Genomic DNA, 25,111 nt, shown 5'->3' on the forward strand with positions numbered 1-25,111 from the left:
ATAGACAGTAATAGAAAATTAGATTATTATTATTATTATTATTATTATTATTATTATTATTATTATGATAAAGTATATTTTTGTCCCTAAAGTTTGACAAATATTTTAAAAATATTTCTAAGTTTTATTTTGTTTCAATTTTGTCCCAAAAGTTTTCGATTTGTATTATATATACCCGTGACGGCTAATTTTTCAAAAAATTTAAGATCGATTCAACAACAATTTCATAAGAACAACCTTCAACACAAGTAAATCAAGCATAATTTTCTTGCATTATTATTAGATTCGTCTTAATTTTTTTAAAAATTTAGCCGTCGAGTGTATATTTGATGCAAATCGAAAACTTTTGGGACAAAATTGAAACAAAATAAAATTTAGGGGTATTTTTAAAATTTTTGCCAAACATTAAGGACAAAAAGTATACTTTACCCTTATTATTATTATTATTATTATTATTATTATTATTATTATTAAATGGAAAGTGTTATCATCACTCTTGGTCTCTAATTACACTTTGCCACTCTGTATGTGATAGTGTGGTCTTAAACCGAAATTTGGACAATTTCACGAGCCAGCAATCCAGCATTATGAGCTGTAGTAATGGACAAAATAAAACTTAGGCATTTCCATTTTCGATAATCATACAAATAAATAAAACAATTTAATATTTTTAGTAATCAATTTTTTTTCTTTAACCATCAATCATCAATACAACTTGCCATTGTTGTTCTAATTTCATCAGGAATTTACTAACATCTAAACTTATGGTGTACGGTTATATTAAAATGCAGAAAAATAAAAATAAAAATTAATCATCCTAGTGAACTAAGTCAACAGAGATTACTTCCAGTAAGAAAATATATCAAATTTCAACAAAATAAACCCATGAAATATGTTAGACTTGTAAATTTCTACATTTGAATAAAGCAGTTCTAAGGATTAAGGAGATAAGTTGAAGTGATATTACTAAAAGATATTTTTCTTTTGAAAAAATAAAAGAAAAAAAGATGCTTCCTTAATGGAACCTTTGTAAAGGATATCCCCCAGAAGCAAAGGAAACAACTTGAGAAAGTCAAATCAAGTACCTCAAAACCTCTCTGATTTAAACAAACCAAATGAACCAAATTCAGTTTTCATTCCATTCATATTTGATGTGCACACAGAAATAAAAAGCATAGGCTTGGATCTACTAAGTCATCAAGAACAGATGAAAAGATTCGGACATCACCTTAAACTATTGTTCAGTGATAAGAAACCATCACAATCTCAGACAAAACAACTCTGCAGAGGTTTCTGTCAGGTAAACACTGATAAGATTTGTTCATTCTTAATGGTTTCAATATTATATATGTTGTTGGTTTTTTTGTTTCAGGGGACTAAGGTTGTTTCTCCAAACCAAGATGATTTTGCTATGATTTCACCAAGAATTAAACTCAGAGATGGGAGGCACCTGGCTTATCTTGAGAGAGGGGTTTCTAAGGATGTGGCAAAGTACAAGATCATCATTGTCCATGGTTTTGGAAGCTCCAAAGAGATGAACTTTCTCGCACCCCAAGTACAATTACTCATTCCCTTTCAACTTAAACAGAATAGTAGTACTATACAATTAAGATATTCATATGCTGAATAAGGTTAGATGACTGAAAACTCAACGTGTATATATACATATATACAGGAACTAATAGATGAACTAGGCATATATCTGCTGCAATATGACCGAGCTGGGTATGGAGAAAGTGATCCAAATCCCAAACGCTCGCTCAAAAGTGAAGCACTTGACATTCAAGAACTTGCTGATCAGTTAGAGTTAGGGCCACAGTTCTATGTCATTGGAGTCTCAATGGGTTCATATGCTACATGGAGTTGCCTTCAGTACTTACCCCACAGGTACAGATGGATATATAGATTGCAAGACAAAATAGTCTATTAGGATTTGTTTGATATATCAGTATGCATAGTTTAAGCAAAGGAGCAATTAATTTTGTGCAGGCTTGCAGGGTTGGCACTGATAGCACCAGTGATCAATTACAAGTGGCCTTCACTTCCCAAGAGTCTAATAAGAGAGGATTATAGAAGGAAACTTGTGCAATGGGCTAGGTGGCTTGCAAGCTATTGTCCTAAGCTATTGCATTGGTGGGTAACTCAAAAGTGGCTGCCTTCAGCTGCTGTCATTGAAAAGAACCCAGCTTTCTTCAACAAGAGTGATATTGATATTCTAAAAACACTCCCTGGCTTCCCAATGCTTACCAAGGTACTACCTATGAAATTGGTATCTTGTATATCTAAGATTATTCAACATTACATATGTTTTAACTCTGATTGTCATCAATTTGGTGTTTCCTTTTCTGTAACAATTAGATATATTTTAACTTTGATTTGAATTTATGTTGCTTGTTACAGGACAGCTTAAGGGAACAAGTTGTATTTGACACACTTAGGCATGATTGGAGGGTTGCTTTTGGAAAATGGGAATTTGACCCTTTAAAGCTCACGAATCCATTCCCTCACAGCACAAGTTCTTCAGTTCACATATGGCAGGGATATGAAGACAAGGTTGTGCCATCTCAACTTCAGAGGTTTGTGTCAGGGAAGCTTCCATGGATACATTATCATGAAGTTCCAGATGGTGGACATTTAATTGTGTACTATAGGGGATTATGTGAGGCCATATTAAGGGCACTCTTACTTGGACAAGAATACATTGCATATAGGCCTAATAAGTCAGCATTATTTGCACTCAATGGGGTTGAGGAGGATCCTACTTGTAGGGATCATTTAACCCTACCTCTTCATACTCCAAAGGACTAGTTTTTACTTGGTAGATATAGAGAGTTCTCCATGAAAATATTTATTTTGGATTGCTTTTTACATTTTCATTATCTGTTTATTGTTTACATTTTTTCTTCCTTTGGGAAAATTATGTCAATTCTGTAAATTATGTTTGTGATTTGTTGGATGAAAAATAGAAATAGAAGGTGCCTTATATGTAAATTACTAAATTATACTTGGCCATCATTTTTTGGAATCATGCATGTGAAAGTGTTCTGTTTTTGACTAAGTGTGTAACTTGTTAGAAAGAAAGGAAGAATACATGAAAAAGATGGTCTTAAACTTACCTAGAATTTTTGGATTATAAACGTTTGGAAACAAAAGGAATAAAACTCTCCATCAGCCTGAGATGTTCTTCTCCAAAACATGATCTCTTTTTTAGATTTCTGTAGAAAGAAAGGTAAAGTTACATATCCTAAATTCTAAATTCTATCCTTAACTCTTAAACCTTTTAAAAAATAAATGTTAAAAATGTAATTTTATAATAAGAGAAAAAAATGGGCTAATATTAATTAATTAAAATTGATTCCATATATTTATTCAAATTAAAAATATAGGAAGTAGATATAATTTTAAAAATCAGAAACTGGTAAGTATAAGTATGAAGAAACTGATTAGAGATTTTTATATTTTAACTTCTTTCTCTGACCTAATTAATATTGTCTTTGTAACTATGTAATGTATATGAAAAAAAATTAAGAAATTAAAAGAATAATGATTTGATCACAGAGGAATTAAAGCAGTGGTCCAAACTGCTGAAATAACCAAAATAACTGGTCAAACAACCCCATTGCCCAAGCGTTACATACATACATACATACATACATACATACATACATACATACATATACATACATAGATACATATGCATTGATGTCGCCAATGGCAGTTGAAGTCTCTTAAGTGTATATATGTGCAGTGTTAACCCCCTTTTCTTGTATTCTATTCTTCAATTCCCTAACTACATTCCTTTCCTCTCTCTAGAATTCATCACATTCTCTCTTGCATGCTCTTCTTTCTTATTCAGGTATTCTTTATCTTATTTTACACATGCATACATCTCTTCCTTTTCCTTCCTTTACTTTACTTTTAATCTTACTCTTTCAAATCCATGATGATATGTGAGTTATGTTACTTGCTTTTGACATAATCTCATTCTTCTGATTGCAACACATTCAGATGTGTCTTTGCATGTTGCATGCAACTGCTTATATCAATTGTATCATATATATGATTTTAATATTTTAGTAAATCACTTTAATTTTGTTAATTTAATTAAGTGGAATGCTGAATGTCTCTTTAATTCTTCATCAGCTTTTCTGGATCTGAGAGTTGAACAGGCCAATAAGGGGGTTTGATTATTGGCCTGTTGATGCAACAAACAACAATGGCAGTTTCTGGAACAAAAACCATTTCTCATGAAACCCTTACACAAGAATTGTTACAATCAGAAGCAGCAGAACCAGTGAGCAAGCAGAACTCAATCCTCTCACTCACACTTGATGAGATCCAATGCAAGAGTGGTAAGAGCTTTGGATCCATGAGCATGGATGAATTCTTAGCCAGCATTTGGAGCTCTGAGGACAACAACAACAACAACAACAACAACACAAATCAAACCCTTCATGATGAACAAGCTTCTCAACACATCATGAAAAGTGCTGGAACAAAAACAGAACAACAACAACAAGGTTCATTCTGTGTCATCCCATCTCCAATTTGCAAGAAAACTGTGGAGGAAGTTTGGTCTGAGATCCACAAAGACCAAGAACCACAACAAAGGGATGAATCTAACAACATTGGAATGAATGAGGCACTTAGAAAGCAACAAACACTTGGGGAAATGACATTGGAGGATTTTCTAATTAAAGCTGGTGTTGTACAAGAATCAAAATTAACATCAAAATCAAGAGTTGCTACTACAACAATAATGCCTTTAGTATTTCAGAATCATGTTAGCAACATTGCAAGTAGTAATAGACCAATGGATCCAAGTTATGCAGTGAGGTCTCCTATGGGAGTAGGATTCCCTAGCCAACAAAATCTTGGGAACCATGGGACTAATAACAATGGACTTGGAACATATCCAATTTTGTTACAGAATAATAATAGCTCCACAAGGCTTCTGGACTCGAGCGTGGGCAGCAGCAGGAAGAGGGTAATTGATGGTCCTCCAGAAGTGGTGGTAGAGCGAAGGCAGCGCAGAATGTTGAAGAATCGAGAATCTGCTGCAAGATCACGGGCGAGAAGACAGGTTTTGTAGTTACACTGTATGCTTATTAGTCAAGTAACCACTTTGAGTTATGCTTCATTGCTTCACATTCAGCAAAAAACTAAGATTTGTTAACACTAGGTACATGGAACTATAATGTCAAGTCATAAACTCATGCCTACATTAAAAAGCCACTAACATTTGGACATGTTTTTGAGATAAAACCATATCTTGAAATGTTATTTTTCTTTCCCTTATGTCAAAGTCTTGTAATGCAGGCATATACGGTTGAGCTAGAAGCAGAGCTGAATGTGCTAAAGGAAGAGAATGAGAATCTAAAACAAATTCTGGTACTCAATTTGTGGGAGAGTTCTCTTCTTAAATTACTTTTGATTTTTTTCTTTTGTAGCAAATTACACTAATCTCTCTGATGTTTGGTAAAATTCAACCTAAGTCTATTCTATTTCTAAAATTATACATTTAGGTAGCAATATAACACTGAACACAACCTATTAAGTATAAACTTAGCACTAACTTCCCTTAAAAGAAGTAATGCTGAATTTTACCAAACCTCAGGGATATCAGTGTAATTAATTATGAATTATGTTTTCTTATGCTTATTATATTGTTGTGTTGTTTTGAATGTGCAATAGGATGAAGCAGAGCTCAAGAGGAAACAAGAGGTAGTGAGTGTTATTCCAAATATAATATGAGTTATATTTGATACATTGCAGGGTTGTGATTTATGAACATAACTTTGTAATTTGTGCTTTTTATTTTATTGAAACAGATTTCACAGAGGAAGCACACAACAAAGGCACAAAAGAGGACAGAAAAATTGAGGGAAATAAGAAGGACTATTAGTGCAGCTTGGTGAACATGTCAACCGGAACCTTTAAAATTTAATGAGAATAAAATAAGGTGTCTCAGTGTGTGTGCTCTGTATCTTCTAAGATATATATCTTAAGAGTCTGCTAAGATCTTATTATCCTCTCTTCTTCACTTCTTGTACATTTGGAAATAAAGGCATAAAAAATAATTCTTTGGCTAGTTCTTAACATTTTAATTGAGTTTAAGTAGTGTTTAACCCACAATTTTAAGGTGAATTAATACATTTACATGCAACATGGCTTCTATTTACTTATCAGAACATAAATCAACATAGATTTGAAAGGGAAAAGAAAAAGAAATTGGATGAACCAAAGATCTTCCATATTACCCCGTTTTTGTAATAAAATGAAAATAAAAATTATTTTCTTTGGGTCATTGTATTTCTTTTCATTGTACCCCTCACTAGGGGTGGCAAGCGGGAAAGCCCGCTCCGCCTAGTGAGGCAGTCCCAAAATTCCAGCTCCCCTCCTAATGGCAGGCGGGCGGGCTAACTTTGCCAAATTTTTTTTTTTTTATTTTTTTAACTATTAAATAATATATATAAAGGCATAAAAAAATCTCTTCTGTTTTTTACTTTTAACTATTATAATTTCTAAAAGTATAAACAAATTATAATTTTTATATTCACAAACATTAAAGTTTTTGTAATTATAAATATCTAATAAATATAATTATAAACCAAGTTTTCATTCCAAACATAATTATAAATATTGTTCCCAAAGCAAAATAAACATAATCCAAAACGTAATTATAAATATTGTCTCTAAAACAAAATAAACATAATTCAAAATACTCAATTTTTATCTTCATTCTCTTGTAAATTGGTTTGGGAGAAGTTGGGTTTTGGCAAAAAAAAAATTGTAAAAATACCCCTCACCAAAAAATACTAAACCCGGCGGGAAAGCCTGCCCCGTCCCGCCCCGCCAAAGCCCGCGGTTTAAGCGGTGCGGGTTAGGCGGGCTTTTGCTATTTGGCGGTCTCAATTTTTCAGCCCAATCCGCCTTTTTTGGCGGGTTACGCGGGCCGGCCCGACGGGTTTAGGCCCGTTTGCCACCCCTACCCCTCACTCTTAATTCGCCGCGGATCGGAGTTTTTTTATTATACCTATGCTGTCTACTTTCTCCTTTTTTTTTTAGTCACAGTTCTCCTCTATTTCCTATTGGGTCCACGAGGCCACATAGTTGATCCATTTCATTTTAGATCAAAAGCCCAAAATATATACAGGTAGAACAAGACCTGAGCCCAAAGAAAAACCATCTCTCTGGTATAAGACCACAAAAATCACGTCCAAAAAAAGACCAAAAATATTAACCCTCTTTAGTACGTGTGTATTGTATGATATGGTCAGTCTGAACAAAAGTTTTTAGGAAATTTATTAGAAGATTATTCACATAAAAATATTTTTGTATGAAAATATGAGTTAAAAACTGTTAAATTGTTTAATATATGTGATTAATTTATTTAACATAATATGTATTAACATCTAAATTATTATTATTGAGAATTAGAAGAATATATAGGCGATAGTGGATTAGATTTTATTAGATTAACACATACCTAATCTAGACGCCCTTATGTAACTTGAGCTAAATTGGACGTAGAAAAATAAATCAAGTTGTTAGTAGCATGCAATATCAAATTGGACGGTTAATTAAATAAGCACGCCGACAATGACCTATATCGCTATCTCCCTATTATTTTATTTCTATAGTTCATAATGGATCCTAAAGTAATTAATAATAATCATGCATGATACATGGCCACAAAAGCCAAACTTAGTCTTATAGATACATAATTATTCTTCTTTTTTTCAGGGATTGATTCTTCAAAGATTGTCAATCAAATATTTTTTAGCTAATATTTAATACAATTTTTTTTTATTATTTATCAACGAAGAAAGAAGAATATTTATTTGTATATCAATAGTAGAAACTCAAATAAATAATAATTATTTATCTCTTTCATTACGTACCGATTTAAGTATCATATCCATAAAAGTAACCTGGCAACTCTCCTTTGGAATTGAATAAATTATTACGATTGGATAACTAACATTACAAGGTAAGGATATTAAATTAAAGAAAAGATATAATATTTACCAATAATTTAATTAAGTTTAATTAGGGCATGCAATGTCACCCAACTTCCTAATACACTAAAGTGGACCTTCATTGGCAATTCTTAATGATTGAATATGTGGCTACCAGCAAATTTAAATGTGACGTGGTTAATAATAAACAATATAATAGAATCCCAGCCGTGTAATAATATAGTGCAATAACACTCTAAATTAAAGTGTGTTTTGTCCATATAAGTAATTATTATTTAAAATTAATTTTGATAATATTTAAAATTGTATAAAGACAAAAGAGATAAAACTATTCGTTTAAATAATAAATATAAAAGGTATTAATAAAGTCGTTGAGCTAATGCTTCAATTTTTCGACCTATAGTAATAAATTCATTTAGTTTTAATTTCTTGCTTCTTTAGGCAGCACGCACGTACATAGGTGATGTGTGATGCTTTTACGTTTTGGTTTGATGACGATTTAATAAGATGAATCGACATAATTTCGTTCAACTTCATTTGTTTCTCAAATCCATGCATGTGTGACTACAGTACTAGATATTCATATTCACGATCACGTAACCTATGTATATTATTTGCACGTAAAATTAATTAGCATACTTACTAGTTGAGAATCTCTATATATATCTACCATGTAATGTCTCAACCTTACTACATTTTTGTCCGCAATGCAAGATGGTATTTAATTTGAGAAATAATTCTAGAAATCAGAATCATACCATGCATACATTATTTTATAAAACAATAATACTAACTAGTTTTTTTGTTTTTTTTAAAATTAAATATCTGATACCTCCCCCTATTTACGTGGCATTAATTAGTGATGCATGCATCTGTATCAAAATACACACAACCTTGTGTCTTCAACTCTTCATATTCAACAAATACAAACAAAAATATCAACTGAACATTTACATTTTCAACACCCGCAAACGTAGGCATACAACCAAAATTCATTCCCTCTTCCTTTTCTTTCTCTCTTTCTTCCATTTTTTTCTTTTTTTTTTAAGATTTTCATAAATTAAATTATTATACAATAACAAAAGAAAAAGAAAAAGAAAACCTATGCAAAAACTAATGCAAACCCAAAACAAACCCTTGTACGAGAGTACGTGTATATTTGAACATTGCTAACAACATCATTTTTAAGATGATGTATAATTGAAGGTTTTTTTTTCTTTATTAAACACAATACATTTTTTTATGATAGGATCTCATAATATTATATCTAAAGGTCTAGAATTTGATTTTTTTTTTTTTTGTTGATTTTAAAAGAAAGAATTTTTCATAAGGTCAATAACAAAAGAAAAAGAAAAAGAAAACCTATGCAAAAACTAATGCAAACCCAAAACAAACCCTTGTACGAGAGGACGTGTATATTTGAACATTGCTAACAACATCATTTTTAGGATTATGTATAATTGAAGTTTTTTTTTATTAAACACAATACAAAAGCTAAGTATTTAAACAAGACTCATATATAACGACTTCAATTAATTATTGAAGGAAGAAAAAAACAAGAAGAGTGTTCTTTTTAGGTTTTTAGGCTACAGAGGCACCCAAATTATACATAGTAGCCACCACAATAAGACAATTCTCTTTTTCTTTCCCATTGTGTCCTATGCATTATAGAAATATAGAATACTATATATTGATCCACCACTTGCAATCACAGCCACTACTTTTCCATGCAAATGCAACAACCCTCTCTATTTTCTTCCCCCAATTTGTGCCATCCTTAGCTTCCGAGTGTTTGAAAAGCCATTAAATAAGATATGGGTGATACATACGACATATATAGCACATAATAATAATATATTTCATATATTTAATTAATACTAAAAGTTAGAAGAAAAAGGAAGCAACTAGCTATGGATATGAGATAGGATCAATAATACTTTTTAATGGATCCACTTTATGTATATGACCTCAAATTTAAAGCACCTTTTCATTTTCATGAACTTTTTTTTTTCACTCTAATTCTATGTAGCTACTAAAGTTGCTCCCTCATCTTTCACATAAAATAAATAAACTCAGATTTACATTTACATTAAAATTAAAATATAAAGACACAAATGCACGCATGGGCGCAGAAGAGAAGATTGAAAGAGAGAAAAATAAATAAATATTTATATTATATATAGATATATTCTCTTCTAGTAGATGATGATGATGATGATGATGACACGTTCATTCTAAAGCAGCCCTAAAAAGAAATACCCCACTTGTAATTAACAACAGCTTTTAGGCCATGCATGGATCCATTAGAAGCTGGGGAAGTGATTCTGATGATGAGAAGGATGCACCATTTGCAAGTCAGTGGTTGTTTGGCATGAGTTATCATCGCTCATCAACGTCCTGTGATTAAATTATTATCTAACGATTCTTAACTAATAATTTCGCATGAAATTATCTGTACTTAAATTTAGAAGGAAAAAGATGATAACATACTCTCGTGGCCTTGATGCCCAAAGAGAACTAAGGGCGCGAAGGCGTCCATAATATTCTCCAATGACAATAAAACACCGTGCTGCTTGACGAACTGTTAGTAATCGACATAATTGATGAAGTGTTTGCTGTCTCAAATTATCAGCCTTGCACATGTTTAAAAGAAAAAGTTAATTGTGTAGTTAGAAATTAAAATAGGTATGTTCTAGACATAGAAAATATTCGTCTTATTCGATAATATTATTAGTAGAATTTAGATATAATTGCACATGGTTTCAAAGCGGTTGAAAACCGGTAAGATTGTCTTGGCTATTATATAAACTTGCATTGGACGGTTACTAGTCATGGAATAAAATAATATTATATTCTACCTAGGGTTTGTTTATGATGAGATTATGGATATCATATCTAGCCCCATCACTTTCTGAAACCAACTCCCGAGTGATACATTTTAATTAAGATGTTATATTAGAAGCTAATTATAAGCGTAATAAGTATACATCCCAATGGATAATCATAAACCCTAGTAGCCACAACTAGTGAAGGCAATTTGTCAACCTCGTTACCAATTTACACTAAGAAGAAAAACAAAAGAAAGCAACACCTACTGTATGTCATTATTAAGAAAAATGAAGAAGAACAAAAAACAAAAAAAGAGAAAAGGAAATCAATCATATTCTCAAGCAAAACCAAGATGATGAAATGATGGAGAAATGTTAGCTATGTAGTAATAGGTGGTAGGGATAAGGGGCACAAATTTGCGGCGCAAAATGTGCACGGAGCCAATGAATGAGCAGAAAAAAAAATACAAAATAATGGATTAGAAAGTTACGTATCAACTGATGTTATTATCATCTGTTACTGGAAAATGATATTATCAAATGATTTTGTAAAATCTAATGTCACACTATATAAAATTTAAGTCGGAATAAAAAAAAATCCGAAAAAAATCTTATGAAATTATATGGTAGAAATTCGATTTCTATTTACGAGTCATCTAGTTTAATTTTTATATTTTAACAGATTCATTAAAAATTTGTATATTTATCATAAAAACTTTCTCACTTAATATACTCTATCCCTATCAAAAGTGCCATAATAATTGTCTTAATTGTCGAAAAGTCAAATAGAAGAGAAATTAAAGATATAAAAACCCGTTCCCGGCCCCTTTGGCATCCAATTTCATCAACAACTATAGAGTTTATCAACCAATTAACATTTGAAACCTCATATTAGAAGTCACGTATGCATTCAAATCTTGTTTTGAAAATCATTAGTCAAACTAAAAATGGCGACAAAAACAGATGTCACCTGAGGCTTCACTTCACCAAATCTAGTAGTAAAAGATAAATTAATAAATGAAAAATAATCAATAATCAGTAGTTATCAAAATTTATTATTTTTAGATGTAAATTTAGTTTGTTTAGTTTAGTAATATAATGTATTTTTAACCGACAAAACAAAAACAGTTAAAACTTATTTTATTTAATATTTATTAATCGTTACAAATTGTTATTAAAAATTAAATAAGACAAATTCTGACTATTTTTTATTAATATTTTTTTGTTACCAAATGTTTTAGATTTTTAACTCACACTTTTAAATATTAATGGTTCAAAAATAATAAATTGTGCTATTACTTGTAATTAAATTGTTTAATTACCTGGCGAACAAAGCCTTCAAGATTGGCAAGCTTGCCCATGGCAACAACCATCTGTTGGACGCCGTCGACAATGGGGCCGCCGGCGATGGTGTCGACGAGAGACTGCTGGAGCTGGTCAAGGCCTTGAGAGAGAGCGTCCTCCGCTTGCTGTGAGGAATGGCGCAGGCCATACATTCCCATTATCTGTTGCTCCGCCAGTGGCTCCAACTGTTGTATCAACATCTGTTTACCACAATCTCAACATTAATAATCCCAATTTGTAATTAAGAATTTGAACCCTAGCTAGCTTAATTGAAATGCTATATTAACCGTGATGAGGTCGGAGGGCTTGAAACCACCGATCCAGAGGAAGCAGCGTTCAGCTTGGGAGGTCCACATGCCATTGATGAGATGGAAAACATCTGATTTAGCTGCGACACTCTTCAGCCTGAACAGCTCATCGTAATGTGACAAATATCCATCCACTATCCCTCTCATTTCCCCCTCCGACACCGCCGCCTGCACCCCGTTCCGGAGCTCCCCCATCAGCCGCTGCTCTTCCTCCAACCACCTTCCGTATTCCATGTCAAACATCGCACCTCCTGCATGCATATAAGTCCAATAACCACATCTTACATTATTAACCCTAATTCATTCATTCATTCATTATTATTATTATATAGTGCCGGTTCAAATTTGGATTGGTTTTTATTCATTATTATTTAATAATAATGTAGCTATATCTGTATATTATAAGTATTAAAATGTTTGGTTGATTTGGTGACTGGTGCAATGTGGCTACCACTGAAATTGACCCACCACCACCATTTTTATTCCTTCTCATTAAATAAATAATAATGGATTCGTTGTATGATATACTACATACAAGAAATTTAATTTAATTTTAATAGACTTAACATCGTGAGAAAATAATTTATATAATCAACCCAAATATTGTGTTATTTAATTTTATCAGTTTAAATTTCAGAGATAATGTGTTTACTTTTTCTCATTTTTATTTGATAGTTAACTTTTTTTTTAATTTTCTTCTCTAAATAAAGCCTAATAAAAAGTATCATATAAAGAGCACAGTATCATAATGGAATGATTCTGTGAAAAGCTAAAGTATATAAAGTAGACTTTACATATATCATATATGTTAAGAAAAGGTCTTACAGTTCATCAAATATATATATATATATTATATGCATGATCTAATCTATAAATTCTGGCCCACTATTGTTTCTATCATGTAGTTTAGTCTGTCATTATATAATTCAGATTCAAACAGAATTAGCCATAGGTGTTGGTCAAACTCAAGAGACTTGTCTTAAAAAAAATTAGCTTTCAATATCAAAATTTGACTTTTTATTTGGTATTCCAAGAATTTATACTTCACAAGAAAAGAAAAAAGATATATATTACAAGTAAATAAGGATTCACACAGCAACCATAGTTTCTTATTCCTATGTGTCAGCACTGAGTAATAGCTTCAAGTGTAAAAAGAATACTACAAACCAAAGTTTCAAAGAAACTGCACTTCAACATTATTTTTTTTCAAAGAAATAAAAATTGGTAAGAACTCACCAGAGCTTAGATTGCCTCCAACACCACCACAATCCATGAATAGTCCCTATTAAATTGAAGAGAGCTCAAATAGTAAGAACAAACATATACAAAAAGAGAACTTTATAATTTATATAGTATAACATAATAATTGATGAAATATATTTTAATATATATGAGTTTAGAACCTGAGAACGAGCCCTTTGAAGGTCTTGTTCAAGTTGTGTAAGCTTTAATCTACTTGACTCTAATTGCTGCACATAAGCCTGTTCCATAGACAACAAGAAAAATGTACTTATTATTCATTTTTATTAACATCCAATCATTTTTTGTCACCATTTACAATATATGCTATGCTTTAATCTTATCTCTTAACAACTATTTTTGAATTTGTGCAACCATATAATAATAGGACACACCTTTTTCCTTAGACGGCTTTTTCTTGCTGCCTCTCTGTTTTGAGCCAAACGTCTCAATGTCTGATAGCAAAATAATATAGAAAAAATAAATAAATGTAAAAGAAGTTAACATAGCTTCAATAATGCAGAAACTATATTATAAAATATAATAGAGAAGGAGATATAGATACAAAAAAAAAAGGTTTATGGAGAAATAATAATCTATGCTTTCATATTCAAACACCTTTGCATCAAGTGGTTTCTCTGATGTGGAACCAGCTCCCTTCCTCTGCAACTCAAGGGGGAAGAAAAAACTTATTTGAAACAGATTGATTATTTCAGAATAAATAAGAAAAAAAAAACTTATTTGAAACAAAAATTTATTTTTGCTAAAAACAATCAGTGTAGAATTTGGGACTAGAAAATCAGAAGAAAAATGTTTCCATAGCAGAAGCTTCTTGGTATAAAGAGGGAGGGAAATGAATACAAGTTTAGACCATGTTTAGGTAGCTAAGCTATTAAAGGGTGCTACAATTTTTTTCAATCCAAAATGAAAAAGAAAAGAAAAATATGATTATATTTTCTCACAGAATTTCTAGGAAGAGTTTCTGAATGCTGATCAAGTCCCTTAGACCATTTCTCTTGAGGCATGCAATAATCAATATGATAAGGGTAGCAAAAGGGATCATTTTCAGCCATTGTTTTTTGTGGCTTAGAACTTGAGTAGGAGAAGAAGAAGAAGAAGAATGAGAAGAAGAAGAGGATAGTAAACTTGGTAGGACACCGGGTTTAAAATGAGAAAACTTTGATACTTGATAAGTACTGAAAAGATTCTCCCTTTGTTTGTTTGTTTGTTTGTCAGTACTTTGTACACATCCATCCCTCTCTATTTCTCTCTCTCTTTCTCCATCATATTTCATGTCAGAATATATTCATCAGAAAATCCTTCAGGAATCAGGAAAACTCTGAGTTCTTTTGATTTTCCGATACATGTTGGGATCTGTGCTGTTCTATGTGAAGATAAGAGAGAGAGAGAGAGGGACTGATGTGGAACAGTAATAATTGCATCAAGTTTGAACTTTCCCTGAGATTTTGGGATATGGAAAAGAGTGAAACTGAGAGATTAAACAGTTGAGAAACAGTGTTGTTTTTGTGAAGATCAGAGTAAGCTAATAAGCTACCTTTTCATGAGGTGATTTGGCTTGTGATTGATTCTGTGATGATGAAGAAGGGCCTACTATTCTTGAGGCATCATGATGATCATGTTGAAGGTGGTGCTGATGATCTAAAGAAGAAGGTGTTGTTGCCTTTTTACTCATTGGAGATTCTGCTTCCAAGGGTGGCTCAGTTTTTGTTGAAAGTGCTGAATCAGTGCTTTCTCCTCCTGATTTTGAACCTCCCTAATTGCAAAGATTTAATTTTGATGAGCATGATTCAAACCCAACATGATTAATATTAATATTATTATTGTTTGAACTTGTTACTTGTAAGCATAAGAAACTTTATATTAATAATTTTGAATGGTCAAAGATGAGAGTAGTACTAGTACCCTTGAGGTTTGGTGAAATCTGATTGGCCATGAAGGGAACATTTCTAGTGTAGCTGCAGGTCTGGGTGCTGTTGTGAATAAAGCTGCAAGAATCACAAAAGTAAAATCTGAGAGGATCACCAAACCATAAAGGACTGTTGAAGCCTATACCAAAATAAATAATATCATAGAAAAAGAGAAGAGAAATGAGGAACCTAATCCTCCTCCTTTTGCAGCAGTTATGGAGTCAGTAGAAAAAATAAAGAAAGAAAGAAAATCATGCAAGGAGGGTGAGCCTTTCTAAGATTGTAAGCCCACGCCATCATAGCCTATTGCCTCAGAATCATTATGGTATTGGAAATGGTAACACTCTTTTCTCTCTTCACTTCTCTTTCTCTCTTAGCTTCTCTCCCCAATAACTCTGCATTATTATCATTATTTCTTTTCTTTTCTTTTCTTTTAGACACATTCAAACCTTCTTGAATTCTTCTTCTCCTCCTTCTTATGCTTATTATCTAACGTCACAAAAAACAAAACACAGAAAGGGGAAAACATTACGTGCTTTGCCTTCATCATTTCTTGCCTTTACTCCTTGCAGCACTATTGCCTCTTCCAACTCTCCAAAGTTAAAAGCATGTCCTTCATTACTATCAAACAAAAACATCATTATTAAACTAATTATTTCTAATTAACATCAGATCATATTATAGCATAAGGGAGAAGTTTAATTACATTAAGGTTGATGGATTAGCAGAATTAATTCCATGAAGAACACCATAAGAAGGGACATGGTGATGGTGGTGAGTTGAAGGCCCTGCCTCAGATAAACCAAGTCCTCCTCCTATTATTCTCTGGCTCCCCATGCATGCAACAACTCTTTTAGCTTCCTTACTCCATTCTCTTCTTCCCTGAAATAATATTTAGCATCACTCTAGTATGAATAAATATGTAAAAAGAAAAAAAGTGGTACATATTTATATATGGTCTAAACTTATATATATCTATGTGTTTACCTCTCTCCTATACTATAGTCTATAGATGATGATATCTAATATCTAAGTTTGTATTTGTAAGTTGCCTCAATAAGAGGGTCAAGTCTTTGTCTCAGATATGATGATATATCCTCTAACTCATAGCAAGTAGCAACCTTTTTTCCTTTTATCTTTCATGGGCTTGTGTCTTTGTCTCTGTCTCTATCTCTTTCTTTTTTTCCTTTACTACTTCTCTATGAAGAAACCTGGTTCATTATTGATTAATGCTTTGCCACTCTCTCTAACTTGAAATCATATTTCATTTCATTTTTGAAGAAAAAATATTAATTATGTGGTGCTTGCTTAACATACTGTCCCAGCAAACATGTCTCTAGCCCTTGTGGGCCTTCAAAGGTGGCTCAAATAAAAATTATATAAAAAATAAAAATTTTAAAAATTTAATAAAAAAAATGGAAATTGGACATGTGGGTTCTTGTGAAGGAAGGCACTAGAATCAGTGAGTCCTACTCCATTCTCTCTCTCTTGTAACCGCCTGTGTTTTCTTATTGGTTCCCTTTATGTACTTAAAAACAAATATGACTCTTGTATTTTTCAAATGCCTAGTGGGAACACAATAAATTCAGCAATGAGATAGATTAATTAAGTTTGATGAGACTTTGTTTTTTCTTTAGTATTTACTTTCCCATCAAAATATGGCCCCAAAAAAAGGGTGAAAAAGAAAGGTCAATCTTTGATATCCTTTTGAACCTAGGAGGACATTGCATTATTATTTCACTTTTTACAATTTAAGTTTGTGTAAAAAATATATAATTTAAGTTTTTAATATATTTATTAACAGATAAAAAAAAATTTACTAGTAATATATAACAACTTTAACATGTGTTGATAAAGTTGTGGTACTATAATGCCATGCCATTTCATTTCAACCAAAACATTATATTATTAGTATAATCTTTTGTTCATAAGCATATAGCATATTAGCAACCACTTTGTGTATTTAATCCCAGGTCTGAGATGGATTTGTTTGGTGTTATACTTCTTTGTTGATGAGTCAACATCCATTCCCTGTCACCACCTAAAACCATACCTCGTTAAGATTCCTTTCTACTTATAGAAATTGGAAAATCTGTTTCAGACCAATATAGTACTCATTGGTAATCATGAATTACTTGCTGCAACTTCATCTCATTTTTATGTTGTGCTCACAAATCCACCATTTAGATATCTCTACAACTATCTATTTGACTATAATATGAATAAATGGTAAGACAAATTAATTACTAAAAAATTATCTGTTTTTTAAATTAGTTTTTTTTTTTAAATTTAAATTTAACTTTTAAAAATTTTAAATTAGTCATATTAATCTTTCTAGTATTTTGTGTGTTGATGGTGTCAAAATTTGTTAATGTGACACTCCATAATACACCTAAAATTCTTAATTGACTATTAACATGATTAGTTTATAAAATTATATTAAATTAACCCAAAATTAAAGAATTTGAATCTTTCAAGTTCTTCTCTCATAATCAATTAAGACTTCTAGTATGTATTAGAACCTTACTTAACGTGTTATATTAATAAATTTTGACATTATCAACAAACAAAATAACATAATGACTAACATGACTAATAATATAGAATATATTATAGTGATAATTATATTCAAATAATATTATTGGTCAAACTATTGTATAATAACCTTATCTACTAACCTTCGAAATTTAAAAGTACCCTAGAGAGAAGGACGTTATGACTTGAGGGTACATATATACTTATTAGGCAGAAGAGATGCATACTTTAAGTATTTATTTCCACACTTTCATAGTCTATTACTCTATACATATTAAAATGGAATGGGGCCAACATTATTGAGCACATAAATATATTAAGCAATATATGTCTATGTAGATAAAGAAGAGACAAAGAGATAGAGAGAGAGAGATGAGAGAGACTTTTATTGGTAATGGACCCATGAACTATTTTCATAATAAAGAGGGTAAATTTAAAGCATATATTATATCTTGTGCTCATCTAATACCTTTTATGCACTCCTACCAATTATTCCTCTATGATGCCAATCATAGGTCTTAAAAAAAAAGGTGGTTTGGTTCAAAACATAAAAACCCTCCTTGTGGATTAGGTCAATATGTATTTTTAAGTACATACATGGCTTTTGTTCCCAAAATACCTTACAGCTTCTTCATGTGGAAATGTTTATTTTTGACAACTTCTTAAGACAACTATAGATCATTCCATTCCACGAATCTATCACTTCCTTGAGCCGTAATTATTTCAACTCCATTGTAGAAAGGTGATTGGTCCGAATCAAAATCATGTAATTAATTATTATTTTGTTGATTATGTTCGAACTATGTATATTGTATGCTAAGTCCCGTTACTTGTCGTCTAAGCAAGTAACAAAAATAGCATATTTTATTTTTATTATAACATATTGTTGTACCTCCTACCTAGTAGCTAGGGCAATTTGCATCTTGGTCTAAATATGAATCGAGAATAATGTTGAGCAAGACTGTGACCATTGTCTTTCATTCATTGGAGGTGAAATGGCCATTTGCATATATCAACCAGAGATGTCATTTGTGGTGGGAATATATATACATATATATGTCGACAAAAATCATGGCTTACAATGATTGGCAATGGACCCTAGCTAGAGACCATAGAAAATTGTATATTTTGTATTGATCCCTTTTATATATTTGGTAATATGTTAAAATCACTCAATCAAACCTACAAATTTATACGTCACAAAATATGGAGAATAATGAACAAGAAATATTGAACCGGTGACCCCCCANCTGTGTAAAATAATTTTATACATGTAGTTAATTATATATTGTCACGCTAGAAAAATAATTACTTTTATATTAACTGCGTGAATGATCTTCCAAAAAACGAATATAATTATACAACTGTATAAAACATTTTACACCATCAATATATCAAATGTCATGTCATGGCATGAGAGTTCGGCTATATTTTTATGTTGGTTGCCGAAGACCTAACACAACCCTCCTCCTTTATCCGGACTTGGGACCAACTATGTACCGCAAGTGTAACATAGGCGGAGTTACCGTCAATCTATCAAAATTAAACAAAATTAAACAGCCACTGGTAGTAGTTCAATAACAAGAGACTTAAATAGTATACATCCAATTCTAGTTCAAAATTGCTGTCAATTGCACAGAGAGAAGAACTATACAAAACATAACCCTTTTTTTAAAAAATATATATAATTTGGGTCGTGAAGATGAAGTTTAGTTTGGCTACAAAAATGGTTTACCTAAGAATACCCTACTCTTTTTGTGGTATGGGACATAGAGGTTCAAAGCCCAATAAGATAAAGGCATTATTACACTACTTTAGCAACCGAGCCTATGCAAGGAGAAGCCTTCAGAATCGGCTTGGATCAGAATCTGCCCCATACTCCTTTTTGTTGCTTATCAAAATCTGCTTTAGTTTTTTTCTTCTTTATTTTTTTATTCAAATTTGTTAACAGAGTCCATACCCAAAATAAAAAAAGAAGAGCAAAAATTTGATACCAGAAGGACAGCCAAATTGTACTACTTGGACATAAGCGTTGTAATCTTAAAAGATTAATTAAATTTGTAATTATAAACTCTGAACCCTAACTCCTAAATCAGGAGTTTATGCAAAACAAGAGGAAAATCATGCACAGATAAGACATGTAGTGGTTACCTAAGCTTGAAGGGAAGGAATTTTATATATACACCCAAAAAAACAAAAGAAGGATCTTAGATCCACCACCGGACGACTGGCCAGAGTATGTACATGTGTGGTTCTGTGCGTGCGCATGCACATGCGTGTCTTGGATAGTGAAGGATGATCTTGAATTCTGAATCTTATCATCATCCATCGATGGCGGAGGTAAGGCAGGAGCTCAATATGCTGCATGATAAGATGAGGATGCAAGTTGTGCCTAAGAAGGAGCAGCCCCACCTGCAGTTATGCAACATGATATATATATATATATATATGAACATAAAGGTTATTACTCAATTCTCACAACTACTGTCCAGAACCTAAAGCTTATTATTCAAATCACCAACAATCAAATGTTTCTTCACTTTTGAACAGATATTCTTGTGTTCATGTAAAACTTTCCTTACAAACTCAAATGTGGCTCAACCTTGAACCGATACCAAAGGACTGTGTAAGAATATATAAATCATGCTAAACAACCATCAAGAAAATTACCGGCGAATCCTGCACAGGCAGAAGAGAACACTATCACAGGTGGTGCTTGAATTGCAGAGAGGTCTATGTCAGTACCATGTTATCAACTTCTAACCGGAGTATGAAAGCAAAGGTACAATCCTAGGAATCTTTCTCCACCACATAAGTAAAAGCAGAATGACACTTCAATACCTATGAAAAGTGAATTTTATATACTCCAATGTGCAAATCATGAGAGATAAAAACAATAAGAACCACACTGCAAAATATATCATGCTGCAAAGTGATTGAACAGTTACAAATTGCAAAATCACACTAACAGGAAATGGATCCAGCAAGAGGATAATTTTGGCACGGTCGGAGTTCGCTGTTAATTAAAATGCATGAAGATCTTCCTGGGAAAGCAACCAACGTTATCTACATTCAAACAGAACCGATCCAAATTGGAAACGATAATGATGGTACAAATTAGAAATGATAATAATGGACAAGATTGTGTAGACAGTAGGCAGCATCTTTAGAGGCTCTGAAAACTAAAATAAAAATGCCTCAACAAAAATGTTTCAAAGGTGGTGAGTCAGAAAGCAACTTTTAGAAAGGCTAACTACAGAAAACAACAAAAGCTTAACCCTCCCAACACATTATCCTGTCCCCTCTGCTCTGTGAATATCAAATACCTACCTAATACAAAGACTTAGTCATTGACAAAAGCATTATGTATGCAGTAGTCATGAAAGGAATGAACTGAAACTCACAATAAGTTCTTCTATTTCAAGGTTGATTTATGATTCTCTTGCTAATTAAAAAGAATGATCAAAGTCAACTTACTTACATTTAAAGTGGCAATGTGATTCTATAGGTCAAGGGGAGGAAGCAAGAGCAGCTAGGTCAGCCATTGTTCCATTGATGCCAAAGGAAAGTTTGCAAGGCACCTCCTAAGAATACGGAGGCACCACAATCATGCAAGAATAGTTTAAAATTTAAATACCCCAGAACACTCTCAAGTTAAATTGAATTGAAGTCCCCATTCTAGTTTATAAGATGAGTTCTATGATTCAAAATTGTCTAGACTTGCCCTGAGTTTAGGTGAACTCTCAAGTTTGATTGCTTTTCCCTAAAAGAATTATTTTAGGTAGCTAACAGCTTTGCTTCGTACACTAAGTTGTTAATAAAAAACGAACCACTTTGCCATGATGGGATGAAAATATGAAGAAATCACAGATTCTTAGCGACGATATCTTCATGATTTTGAATTAAGAGAACATGTATCTTTTAATGGTTGTATTTTTTAAGTAGGTCATATGTTGCTCTTAAAACATGCAAAAGAATATTACCAATTGTTTAGGATTCTTAATTTTAAGAGTTCTATAGCCATAGATATAACATCTTCAAAGATTTAGAAACAGGGAAAACCGGAGCCGAACAAAAAGGAAAAGTAAAGAAAAAGTAAATATATAAAAAGAGAACTAAAAAAACCTAAAGATGCATTTGGTTTGTGTTTTCATTTTCTTTTTTTATTTCTAGTATTTTCAAATCCTGTTTTCTGTTTCCACTTTTTATTTTCTCTTTGTTCTTCGCAAAATTCTGAAAACAAAAAATATTAAAAATAAAAATAGAAAATAAAAGCATAAACCAAACGCATGAAAAGGAAACTCGAGTGGAAATAAAAGGTAATGAACTTACACCAATGAGAAAATGCAACCACATAGGTCCGGCAATACTGCATTAGAGAAAAATCAAAGTGCTTTTGATAAATAGAAGCATTTGATACGTGAAACTTGTAATCTTTTTCAGTGGATGGAATGGAACATTTAGCATAATCTTCTGAGAAAATGAGCAAACCTACAAGTTTATTATTTAAAATTAAAACTCTAGCCTATTACTATGAAAATTACAGCTTTCCGAATGGAAGTGGTGATATTTCCATAATTACAAGTAAATCAAACTTTGAGAATCTCTCAACCCCAATCTATGTCCCCACTGAACTTTAAATGTAATGCATCTTAATAGCCACAAAGACCTAAGCATTACACATGCATGTTATTCCATCACAGCCAAGCTCATATATGCAATTCCTCTTTTATGGTTTTTAGGTTAAAAAAAAGGAAGCTAACATGTCTAGTGAGACAAACATACATGCACAATACAGATGTGATCAGAAAAATCAGTCCCCAAAGGATGGGAAAAAAAGCATACCATTGTTGAATCCATAAAATGCACTTGTAGTGGCACCAATAGCATAACCAATCTGCGCAACATTAAAACCCACGAACAAAGATTACAACTTTAAAACACCCATATAATTAAAAATAGTAAAATTCAATTTTGATGGCAGGGGATTGCATCCTACACTACACTCAATATTTCTTCCCATTTTATTTATTTTATTTACCATACAAAAGCTATCCCTGATGAAAGGGAGAACAGTCCAATGAGCAGTTTCCTGAAGAAAACAAAAAGAAGGTGAGAATAAAAAGCACATGCAATGTTTGTTGAAAAAGAAAGAGAAAGTGTTATAAGAATCCTCAATACTGAGTAGCATAATAGGATAAGACATATACAAACGAACGAACGACGTCGTTTGAAAGCGGAGCTGCGCAGTGATGGCGGTAAGATTGGAGGGTGCCATCTGCCATGTCAGCCACAGTGACTGGTGCTGCCTGCTGCGATTTTCGTGTTCGGAATCGGAGGAGACAAATCTAATGTGTGTAGTTTTAGTGTTTTACACTTTACGCTTCTAAGTTCTGACTTTTTTTTTTAATTTTTTTAATCCCCTAATAATTTCTCCAAGTCCAAGGGTATAATTCAACTTTTTTGAGTTACCGTAACAAACAAGATTGGAGGTTTAATCAAGGAAAAAATTGGTATTTATTTTATAGGTTAACGGCTTAAAAAGTAGTGTCTATTTACTAAAAAAAGGTTAAAAATTAATTTTTAATTTAAAAGATATAAAAATAAATTATTCTTAAAAATTCAAAACTTACCACAAAAGGTAAGTTAAGCAAAAGTTAGACAACAATTAATAGACACCAAATCTTGCTATAGAGCCAATAAAATATTTGTACAATGTGTATAATAAGTTATATAATTTAAAAAATGAACATCACCATAGTACAATGGGTTATATAATTTAAAGGGAAAAAGACAAATAGATCTCTGACTTTTCAAATTTTTGACAAATACATCCCTGACAAAATTTAAATACAAAAAAATCCCTGACTTTAACAAACAGAGGACAATTTAGTCCTTCTGTCTATTTGCCTCTCATACACCAAACGGAACTGGCTGATCAGATGTCCGTTACGGTGCCACGCTGGAAGTAGAATAAAGTTCGAATGACAAATAAGTCCTTGACGTCATTTTGCAAATAAAGTTCGAAGGACAAATAGGTCCTTGAGAATTTTTTTTTTCAAAATTAATAAACTCCTTTCCTAAATGCACTAATGCTAATTTAATACATAAATGATGCACAAATGAACTAATGCTAACTTGATGCATAAATGAACTGATACTAACTAATGCCACTGGTATGATGAAAACTGAACTAATGCAATTTACAAATTCTAATATAATACACAAATACACTAAAACTGAACTAATGCAATTTAAGAAAAAAAAAAGTAGAAACAGAACAAACCCAATTTCTACAATTTTAATACAAATAATTTAAATAGTAGAATACAACAAGTTAACTATATTTCAAAATACAAGTATAATTTTATAAACTAAATTCTCATAATAGAAGCATAATGAAAAAAAAAATCTCAATGACCTATTTGTCCTTCGAACTTTATTTCCCTTCCAGTGTGACACCGTAACGGACACCTAGACACCGTTTCAGCCACGTCAGCCAATTCCGTTTAGTGTATGAGAGGCAAATAGACAGAAGGACTAAATTGTCCTCTGTTTGTTAAAGTCGGGGACTTTTTTGTATTTAAATTTTGTCAGAGATGTATTTGTCAAAAATTTGAAAAGTCAGGGACCTATTTGTCTTTTTCCCTAATTTAAAAAATGAACATCACCATATTATTCAGAATAATCGTACTAGGGATAATATAATAAACATCTCATCCCAAAAAGTTTCAACTGATGAGAAAAGATAACACTAATGGTTATATCTCTAATACTTCCCTAAACCTCCATTGTACACATTGTACAAATATTCTATTGGCTCCCTATACTTTCTTATAGGGACCATAGAATTGGCCTAATTTATAATTTAATTTCTATGTGCTATTAAAGGCTAAAAAATTTTACATAGAAAAAAAATTTATATATAATTATTTTTATGTAAAGTT

General features: G+C 31.9%; 4 protein-coding genes and 2 long non-coding RNA genes across 25 annotated transcripts; 4 read left to right on the forward strand and 2 right to left on the reverse strand.

Annotated features, from left to right (window-relative positions):
• On the forward strand, positions 1,180–2,999 carry LOC107613750 (the record flags this gene model as incomplete). Its single annotated transcript, XM_016315875.2, is given in 5 exon segments — positions 1,180–1,300; positions 1,373–1,555; positions 1,676–1,887; positions 1,990–2,251; positions 2,401–2,999. Coding segments are annotated over 5 exon segments (1,158 nt in total). The 3' UTR covers positions 2,809–2,999.
• Positions 3,726–6,132, forward strand: LOC107611960 (ABSCISIC ACID-INSENSITIVE 5-like protein 1). The gene is made up of 5 exons (XM_016313822.2): positions 3,726–3,856; positions 4,144–5,083; positions 5,320–5,391; positions 5,695–5,724; positions 5,832–6,132. The coding sequence occupies exons 2-5, from the start codon at positions 4,202–4,204 to the stop codon at positions 5,916–5,918; spliced, it is 1,071 nt and encodes a 356-aa protein (XP_016169308.1). The 5' UTR covers positions 3,726–3,856; positions 4,144–4,201; the 3' UTR covers positions 5,919–6,132.
• Positions 9,867–16,498, reverse strand: LOC107612760 (transcription factor TGA9). Of its 3 annotated transcripts, XM_016314486.2 has the most exons (12): positions 16,336–16,498; positions 16,162–16,250; positions 15,625–15,707; positions 15,257–15,475; positions 14,320–14,364; positions 14,097–14,156; positions 13,866–13,943; positions 13,699–13,744; positions 12,442–12,713; positions 12,133–12,354; positions 10,473–10,615; positions 9,867–10,379 (listed from the first exon to the last, which is right to left on the reverse strand). In XM_016314486.2, exons 1-12 carry the CDS (start codon positions 16,464–16,466, stop codon positions 10,286–10,288), a joined length of 1,482 nt encoding a protein of 493 aa, XP_016169972.1. In that variant the 5' UTR covers positions 16,467–16,498; the 3' UTR covers positions 9,867–10,285. The 3 variants fall into 3 exon arrangements, with proteins under 3 accessions (XP_016169972.1, XP_020964346.1, XP_016169974.1); XM_021108687.1 differs by lacking the exon at positions 14,320–14,364; XM_016314488.2 differs by lacking the exons at positions 15,257–15,475; positions 15,625–15,707; positions 16,162–16,250; positions 16,336–16,498 and adding an exon at positions 14,664–14,803.
• Positions 14,926–15,804, forward strand: LOC107612764. The gene is made up of 3 exons (XR_001613855.2): positions 14,926–15,067; positions 15,207–15,346; positions 15,622–15,804. It is a non-coding gene; the product is annotated as an uncharacterized LOC107612764 (long non-coding RNA).
• LOC110265630 lies at positions 15,827–16,603 on the forward strand. Its single transcript, XR_002351790.1, has 2 exons — positions 15,827–15,966; positions 16,302–16,603. It is a non-coding gene; the product is annotated as an uncharacterized LOC110265630 (long non-coding RNA).
• On the reverse strand, positions 20,131–23,720 carry LOC107612763. 18 transcript variants are annotated; one of them, XR_002351795.1, is made up of 8 exons: positions 23,375–23,687; positions 23,206–23,256; positions 23,010–23,061; positions 22,497–22,533; positions 21,646–21,748; positions 21,134–21,230; positions 20,835–21,005; positions 20,131–20,576 (listed from the first exon to the last, which is right to left on the reverse strand). XR_002351795.1 is itself a non-coding variant. In XM_016314492.2 (6 exons), exons 1-6 carry the CDS (start codon positions 23,447–23,449, stop codon positions 20,486–20,488), a joined length of 474 nt encoding a protein of 157 aa, XP_016169978.1. In that variant the 5' UTR covers positions 23,450–23,685; the 3' UTR covers positions 20,131–20,485. The 18 variants fall into 18 exon arrangements, 4 of the variants coding, with proteins under 4 accessions (XP_016169978.1, XP_016169977.1, XP_016169980.1 ...); XR_002351796.1 differs by having other exon boundaries at positions 21,646–21,666; positions 23,375–23,681; XR_002351792.1 differs by having other exon boundaries at positions 21,134–21,748; positions 23,375–23,695.

Source organism: Arachis ipaensis, chromosome B08, assembly GCF_000816755.2.
Source record: "Arachis ipaensis cultivar K30076 chromosome B08, Araip1.1, whole genome shotgun sequence".
NCBI classification, from domain to species: Eukaryota; Viridiplantae; Streptophyta; class Magnoliopsida; order Fabales; family Fabaceae; genus Arachis; species Arachis ipaensis.